Raw genomic sequence first — 8,287 nt, forward strand, 5'->3', positions numbered from 1 at the left:
TTAGCCCTAAAGAATATATATGGGTTCAGTTTGTCTATCTATATAGTAATGTGCACTTGTTTTGTTGCTCCCACGACCGAAAATTCTTGTTCCTGTGTCTAAGAATGGTTCCAGTCTAAACCAAGTGAGCCTGCTTCTTCTCTCCTCATGTCACACCATTCAGCCTCGTCCACACATCATCAATTTGCTCTCGGCCAATGCTCTTGGTTGAACTTCAACCAACTAGAATGTTTCAGTTTTTGAGAACAGAGCCGCTTTATTAAAGAGTAGACTAAATACTCCGTATTTCAAGTTTCTGAGAATGAAGAATGAACCCGCCGTTTTAGTTAAAGTGGAGAGTCATATGATTGTGGATGGTATGATTGTGGATGGGAGGAGAGATTTTGACAAAGCGGGAGCATTGAGGAAGTTAGGAACCGCTGCGTTCCTCTTTAGTTAGAAAGAGATCCAAAAAATTGAAAACCAAGCATCTCCTTAGCCGATGGTGTCACTCCTGCTTTGACGAGTAAAGAGATGCTTTTTAGGTTCCGTGTAATGGATACCACACTATAAATAGATATGCCCATAACCCGACTGCGAAACAGGATATTTACAGCCTCTCACAAAAAAATGCTATTGGTTGAAGAACAACTAGAATATTTCAGTTTTTGAGAACGAAGAATGGAGCCGCTTTGGTGAACGAAAAATTAGTTCATTTTCAATCCAGGTTCCCAAAGTAGAGTAAAGAGATGCTTTTTAGAGTAGAAAGATGTTATTCCTACAGTCCAACTTACGAGGGCGCGCGTAAGAGATGGGAATGGCCCCGTGACGTTCCCTTCCGGGTTCTCGCGATGAGTTGAGTTCGCTCGCCGTCGTCCCATCCCCTGGTGATAATCGCACGCGTGTGCCTCTGAAGTTTCCAGGTTGTAATTACTCTGCTTAGACAAGCAGAATTTGTAGTTTATACTTTAAGAGATTAAGACTCGTTGACAGTCGCAAGAGCCAACATGCATATGGATTACTACAAACACAAACCAAACGAGCCCAACATAATTACTCAACTCCGAGCCAGAGCCAAACCTACACGACGATAACAGTGTATATATAGACTAGAACCCAAATTCTACTTGCGCGCAGCTTCTAATGCTACATATATAAGGAGCACAGCAATATGCACGCATGAGCATGACTAGGTACAAGCGATCGAGGTCGAGGCTACCGAAGTCGTACACAACATATATAGAGACTGCAGAGACCTGTGCACGACACACGATTCTGGACCCCTCAAATCCGAGTCCTCAACTGAGGTACACACGCTCAGTGAGCATGGTGGTGTCCCGGTAGCTTCTCCTTGATCTTCTCCATGAAACCCTTCTTCTCGTGCGTCCCCGCTGCATGCGTCCCCGTCGTCGTCGTCGTCACGTGCCCAGCCTTCTGCTCCTCGTGCTTGTGGGTGCCCGGGAGCTTCTCCTTTATCTTCTCCTTGATGCTCTTCTTCCGGCGCCCACCTTGCTCGTCATCCTCTGAGGACTGTCGTCGTTACATCCCACCAGTTAGAACGCCACCAACAGTGTGAGCGTAGGGCAACACCGCAACACGATGTAGTACGTTATCTTACCGAGCTGGAGCTGCCGGAGCGCCTCAGCTTCTCTCCGAGGGTCGTGTGCTCCTCCCCGGTCGGCTGGAGCTGCGAGGCCATGCCAAACGTGTGCTCCTCCCCGTGGGTCGGCTGGAGCTGCGAGGCCATACCAAACGTGTGCTCCTCCCCGGTCGGCTGGAGGTGGACCATGCCCTCCTCGTACGACGCAAGCGCCGTCTCGGCTGGTGCGACGCCACCGCTGGAGTACGCCACCACACCGGTCGGAGCGGTGACGCCGCCGCCGCCACCGCTCCCCGTGCCATCGTGCGGATACTTGGCGTCGGCACCGTACTCGACAGGCGCCGCCACGTGCCCCGCGGCGCTGTCGCCAGCGCTGTAGGGGGGAGCGATGGCGCCGAAACCGGACGCCGGCTCCCTCGGGAGCGGGTTGCCGTACTGGTCCACCGGCGGCACGGGGTTCCCGTACTGGTCGACGCGCGGGTACGGGTGTCCATACTCGCCCTGGTACTCCGCCATTATTGCCCCCCTTGTTTCTTGCTGAGCGACGATGTCCTGTTGGCTCTTGCTGAGCGTCTGCGTGCCGGTGACTGTTGTCTGGTAGCTGTAGCGGAATGGAGGCGAAATGCGCCCGTGTCTATATAGTACCGGGAACGGGGGCGATAGAGACGGCATGCGCAAGACAGGACGAGGACACGCGCGCACATGCAGCCACATAGGGCCGCGACGTATGACGAGAGGAAGGCGCGTGTCACGGGCGTGCCACGTTGGTTTTCTCTGAACGTTCCAGGCGAATGAATGAACGGGAGTAGTAGGAGTACGTACGTTATCTTCTTCACATGGTCGTCCGGGGTAGCAAATTTCTGGTTTCAGTCTCATATATATTTTTAACAATGAATGAATCTATATACCAAAATTAAAGTCTGAATTCTGAATAAATATGGAGGATATTTGATTTTTGAATTATTGCCTTTTCAGATTTCTAAATAGCAGGCTTTCTTTTTTTTGAAAGGAAGGGGCAAAAAGGCTTGCCGCTCCGTTCTATATTAGATGAGGAAGTAAACAAAGGGAAACAACAGATTCGAAGCAACTGAAGTGAAGAAGAAACAAGGAAAAACAAGAGCACAAGAAAGAAATCAAAAAAGGAAAAAACAGGGCAAAAACAAAAAACAACCACTAGGAAAAAACCTAACAAGGCCTCAGCTACTAGCATTGCCCATGATAGCCATAGTAACTTGGTCTACACCCCTATGCTGGCCTTGAAAGATTCTGAAATTTCTTTCCAGCCATAGATTCCACCAGAATTGAATTAGCAGACCGTCGAAGTCCCTTCTTCTCTGTCTGCTGCAAAGACTACGCAGATCCGTCCACCAATCATACAAGGAAGTGCCACTAGGGAGCCCAGTCAGGAAAGGAAGGTTGGCCCAAGACAAAACTTTGTTCCACACCTCTCTACTAAAGGGGCAATCCTTGCATAAGTGCAGAATTGTTTCCGGGGCTGAGTTGCAGAGACAGCATATTGGGTTACAAGGCCAACCTCTTTTTTGGAGGTTATCAGCAGTCAGTATTCTCTTATGAAGTAGCGTCCAAGCAAAAAAACGGCACTTCGGTTCCACTTTAGCCTTCCAAATGGGGCAGAGGTTCATTCTGCTGAAATTGGATGCGAATTGTATTTTGTATGCACTGCTAGCACTGTACTGCCCATCTGTCGTCCATCTCCAAGAAATGTTGTCCTCTGTCCCGTTGAGCTCTTGCATGCTACCAATGGCCTGCCAAAGGGAGGCGAACTCACTAAACTCCCCCTCACCCGTGAATGGGGAGCATAATCGAATCCAAGTGTTGTTAGTGAGCGCTTTGGCGACCGTGATGTTCTTTCTCTTTGCCTTCTTGAACAGTGAGGGCGCAATATTCTTAGGGGCTTGGCCTTGGATCCAACTAGAATTCCAGAATGCCGCTATCTTTCCATTGCCTACCGTAACAGTTGTGGAGGCATTGAAGAGGTCTTCATCAAATTTGTCACACGGAAGTCTCATGGCGGTCCACGCCCTGTCTTTGCACTTCCATCGTAGCCACAACCATCTTAGTCTTAGTCCCCTCGCAAAACGATCAAGATCCAGAATTCCAAGACCCCCTTTCTATATTTGGCTATTGCTTCATTATGTATCTGGGAATATCATTTTCTCTCAAAACCTGGAGAAAAAGAGTAAAAACAGAAATTAAAATGGAGTGTCAGACTTCATTTTCCTACTTGTTGGCAGACCCCGTGAAATCGTTGACTCAATATCGACCACATTAATTTTCCATAAAGAATTGGTTACCGTATCCTTTTTCTCTTGGATACTCTTGATAAGCTGCTCTTCCTTGTTGTCACCCTCTTCAATATTTTTTATTCCTTCTTGTAGCTGTATCAAATAAATTGCACCTTATAGTAAGAGGATATGTCACTGAAGAATCGGTCCATCGGATTTACCTGCAGCAGCATTAACCGGCCTGTATCGACAGGGAATATTAGTTGTTGGCTGGCACATACTTACACACCTGTTTTCTGAGTGTAGATCGATTGGGAGTTTAGTATAAAGATTTGTCTTTCTTATTAAGAAGCTCTTTTTGGTTAGTCATTGAGCTTGCTCTTAAGAAGCTAACTATGGAAATAGAAAAAGATAAAAAACAAAAATTATTTGATTTTATTTATTTGGTATAGTTGCTAGTTTACCAATTACATTAGCTTTTGGAAGAATCTTTAGGAGTGTTCTTAATCGAGCAATGAGCATGCCTTGTGTGCTCTGCTAGTCCGCTAGCCGCACTTGGTCTTAACCACGACGGGGCTCCGGACGCGATGGGCCTTGCTCACGTCCGACGCGTACGCGGCCGCATCCGACCACACAACACTGCCGAACACGTAGTCATTATTAGCCGCCGGGGCGTTGACGTCCACGTCCATCTTCACCGTGAACTCCTTCTCCTCTCCGACCCCGAAGTACAATTCGCTCGGCACTACGGTGACCTTGATCCCCGCGGGCTCCGTGACTTTAACCCTGTACTTGCCGGGCGCGCCGACGTTCTTGAGGCGGCGCTTCACCGTGGCGCTGCCGGACAGGCACGGCACGGCGATGGATGGGTAGTTCAGGTCCTCGGGGCGGCCGTACGGGCCCTTGCTACACTTGCACGGCTCGCCGGCGGCGTCGAACAGTGGGAGCAGGAGGCCGACGAGAGGCTGGGAGAGGTTGCCCAGGAGCGGGAGGAGGTCGACCGGGAGGCTCGGAAGCGGGTTCTGCGTGGGCTTCAGTGAGCAGAGGAAGTTGGTGTAGTCGAGCAGCGTGGTGTCGTACACCAGCCCCGGGTCCAGCGCCTTGACGGGGTCCACGTGCCCAGACCCGTAGCCGAACGGCGTGGCGACGGCGCCGGTCTCGTCTTGGATCGGGTTGCCGTCGTTGGCCGTGGTGTTCGCTGCAGTGCAACAACGCATACAAAACACGATCATGCATGCGCTACTGTATTGTAATTTGTAGCAAAAAATGCACGGACCCAGAGAACATGTGTATATATATAGTAGATATGGCTTCGATAATGTTCGTGGTGTAGTGTAGGTAGCTCACCGGTGGTCATGATTGCCGACTTGATCATGGCGGGGCTCCAAGCTGGGTACTTCGTCTTGAGGAGGCCGACGATGCCAGCGACGTGGGGGCACGACATGGAGGTGCCGGACATTATGTTGTAGGGGACACGGCGGTCATCGAACGGGAGCTCCGTTGGCGAGACCGCGCCGCTGTACGCGGCGATCACGCTGACACCCGGTGCGGTGATGTCTGGCTGCGATCGAAGAGCAAGTCAGCGACGACACCACTATTTAGTAGTTACTCATTCACAGCACAGGATGGGACAATCTGGGGGTGCTGAACGGTGTGAGCTAAACCTTGAGGATCTGAGGAGTAATGGCGTTTGGTCCCCGGGACGAGAACGCTGCAATCTTCGGCGCAGGTTTCACGCCAAAGCTCGCGTCTGTCGCATTGATGTAGCCCAACGGATCGCTACGCGGAAGTGGAGATGGTGATGAGACCAGTAGTGCAGAGAAGAGCCGCGTACGTGATGAGCAGATCTTGGGGCAGCAGCTTGCAGCTTTGCTTACTTGGTAGACTGGAGGTAGTTGAAGAGCCGGACGCACTGCGAATAGGAGCAGTGAGCCGCCGCGAGGACGTGCGCGTCGGCGACCACGGTGTCCCCGGTGCTGGCGTCGTTGCAGAGGACCATGCCGACGCCGCCCGCCTGTTTGACCACGAACCCCTTCTCCGCTCTGGCGTTCACCCCTCTGACGCAGACGACGATCTTGCCCTTCACCTTGGCAGGGTCCAGAGAGCTGGGCAAGCACAGCGACCTGCAGGCAGGCAGGCAGGCAGGCACAAGGAGGACGTTCAGTTCGTACGGGACACGTCGATCCGAACAACAAACAGCAGGCTGTGAATCAGATGCGCACGAGTTTCCGGTTGGCTGGTTCGCGGCGTTGGCCTTCCCCCCGCTGATAATCGGATACGGCTGGCCAATGGGCAGAGTGCTGTCTGCGAGGCTTTGTCCCTTCATGCGGGACGCCGCCATACGTGATCGATCGATGAGCAAAAAATCTAGCGATGGCTCAACCCACTAGCCGTACCGTACGTACCTGGATGGTGTCTCCATTGAAGCTGACATTAGCTGGGAAATCCCTGTCCATGGTGCTCGCGCCGACCGTCAGGATCCACGGGGCAAGGTTGGTAGCGGTGCTCGGCTGCGGGCCGGAGTTGCCGGCCGCGCAGACGACGGTGACCCCGCTCTGCACCGCGAAGAAGGCGCCGAGGGCGGTCAGGTCCGTGAGGTAGTCGGCGGGCGGCGCGCCGAGGGAGAGGGAGAGCACGTGCACGCCGTCGGCCACCGCCGCGACGATGGCGGCGAGGATGTCGACGCCGGAGCAGCCCGGCCCGTAGCACGCCTTGTACGCGGCCACGCGCGCGCCGGGCGAGCCGCCCGCCGCCACGCCCCTGCCGTGGTGGCCCAGCACGCTGGCGCCCGGGACGAGCGAGCCGCCCGCGGTGGACAGCGTGTGCGAGCCGTGCCCCACGTAGTCCCGCGGCGACGACAGGTCCGCCTGGCTCGGCGGCGGCGTCCCCCCGTCGCCCAGCGCGCCCGACGCCTTCATGCCTTCGCTGAAGAACCTCGCGCCGATCAGCTTCCTGTGCGTGCGTGTACGTAGTACGAACCATCGTCAGTCAGTTTGGCCCCGGCCTGCGGGAGAACGGGGATCCCGATTCCTGTGCTGTGCTGCCTAGTTATTTGCCTTTCTCGCAGGCAAATACCCGGCCTGCCCTACCTGTTGCATTGGAAGGTTGTGTCGTTGCCTTTCTCGCAGGGGCCGCACCAACCCAATGGGGCGTTTGGCATGGTATCGTTTTGGAAGCTCAGGGATTCCGGCCATACGCCTTCCTCAGTACATGCATAGAACCAATATCACAAGAAGCTCCATATGAAGTACTAGTGCTCCGTATACTTGTTAAAAAAAATCAAAATCTATTAATCGACTCACAACTACTTTACCTGTGTCGATGGCCCCGATGATGGTGTCCACTCCCAGCCTGGCGGACGCCCAGGCGGGAGTTATCTGGCCATTGCTAGCGAGCCCGAGGAAGTCCCACGAGTGCGTGGTGAGAGGCTTGTACAGGGTGTCCGGGACCACGGCTATCACGCCGGGGAGCTCTGAACGACGACCAAAGCAAAAGAGAAAGAGACGCATCATTCAGCGCGATGCACATCCGAGTATTCGCTCGCTCGCAGAACATGATCAGACAGACAAAACATACGTCGGAGGAGCGGCAGGAAGCCCTGGTCGATCTGCACGGCGATCCCGCTGATGGCCCGCAGGTCGTAGGGCAGAATCGTCAAGCTGCATGCAATTCATGCCGCGCCGTAGCAAATAAAGCACGCGTTTCTTTTCTCCGCAAATTAATGGAATAATGGATCGGTAGCAGAGTGAGTTAATAACAATGCAGTAGTGCTGGTATCTGATGATCTTACTCGCTGGTGATTGTAGCGAGCAGCGCATTAGGGAAGGCCGGGAAAGGACTGAAGAAGATCACATACAACTGCACACACAGGCATGTAGTACAATTGAATGAAAGGTAGAAATCAGATTAAAATGGAGACGCCAGATGCATAAGAATGATGCGTTGCCTTCTTGTCAGCCGACGCCGGCGTCGTCTGCAGAGCGAAGAGCAGCACCAAGGCGAGCAGGGAGACGGCTTTGCCTGCCCCCATCGCGCTCCACCTGTTTCTGACTGACTGACTACTAGGTGCAGTGCAGGCGGATACATGCTGCCGTTGCACAGCCAATTTATGTGGTCAAATGCCATGTTGCTCCTTGAAGAACTCCACGTGCCACAACGTGCGCGCAATAATCACACTCACACACACACGATTGGCGCGCGGCCTGCACTTGGGGTGCATGTTATTATCTCCCAGGATCATGGCAAAGACGTTGACCTCGCGTCTGAAGGGGAACAGGAGGGTTCAGGGCCCTACTGTCGATTTCACTGGAAGCAACCGATCAAGTTTTAAAAAAAATGCGTAGCCAAGCAATGACAAAAAGGAAAATTTAGGAAACAAAGGAAATCGGCTCTGTTGTACAACTTGCTCTAGCCATGTGTCCATGACACTATTAGACGAAAATACTTCTCCTTGGCGCTGCAA

At 53.0% G+C, this 8,287-nt stretch overlaps 2 protein-coding genes across 2 annotated transcripts; both read right to left on the reverse strand.

Annotated features, from left to right (window-relative positions):
- Positions 1–977: 977 nt before the first annotated feature.
- On the reverse strand, positions 978–2,184 carry LOC100279027 (Dehydrin Xero 1). The gene is made up of 2 exons (NM_001152093.1): positions 1,598–2,184; positions 978–1,509 (listed from the first exon to the last, which is right to left on the reverse strand). Exons 1-2 carry the CDS (start codon positions 2,093–2,095, stop codon positions 1,297–1,299), a joined length of 711 nt encoding a protein of 236 aa, NP_001145565.1. The 5' UTR covers positions 2,096–2,184; the 3' UTR covers positions 978–1,296.
- A 2,095-nt stretch (positions 2,185–4,279) lies between these two features.
- On the reverse strand, positions 4,280–7,889 carry LOC100382750 (uncharacterized). Its single transcript, NM_001361679.1, has 11 exons — positions 7,772–7,889; positions 7,616–7,683; positions 7,402–7,484; positions 7,139–7,297; positions 6,915–7,023; positions 6,231–6,777; positions 6,048–6,145; positions 5,703–5,948; positions 5,490–5,604; positions 5,173–5,386; positions 4,280–5,023 (listed from the first exon to the last, which is right to left on the reverse strand). Exons 1-11 carry the CDS (start codon positions 7,853–7,855, stop codon positions 4,371–4,373), a joined length of 2,376 nt encoding a protein of 791 aa, NP_001348608.1. The 5' UTR covers positions 7,856–7,889; the 3' UTR covers positions 4,280–4,370.
- Positions 7,890–8,287: the final 398 nt, after the last annotated feature.

The sequence above is a fragment of the Zea mays genome, chromosome 3, assembly GCF_902167145.1.
Source record: "Zea mays cultivar B73 chromosome 3, Zm-B73-REFERENCE-NAM-5.0, whole genome shotgun sequence".
Lineage (NCBI taxonomy): Eukaryota > Viridiplantae > Streptophyta > Magnoliopsida > Poales > Poaceae > Zea > Zea mays.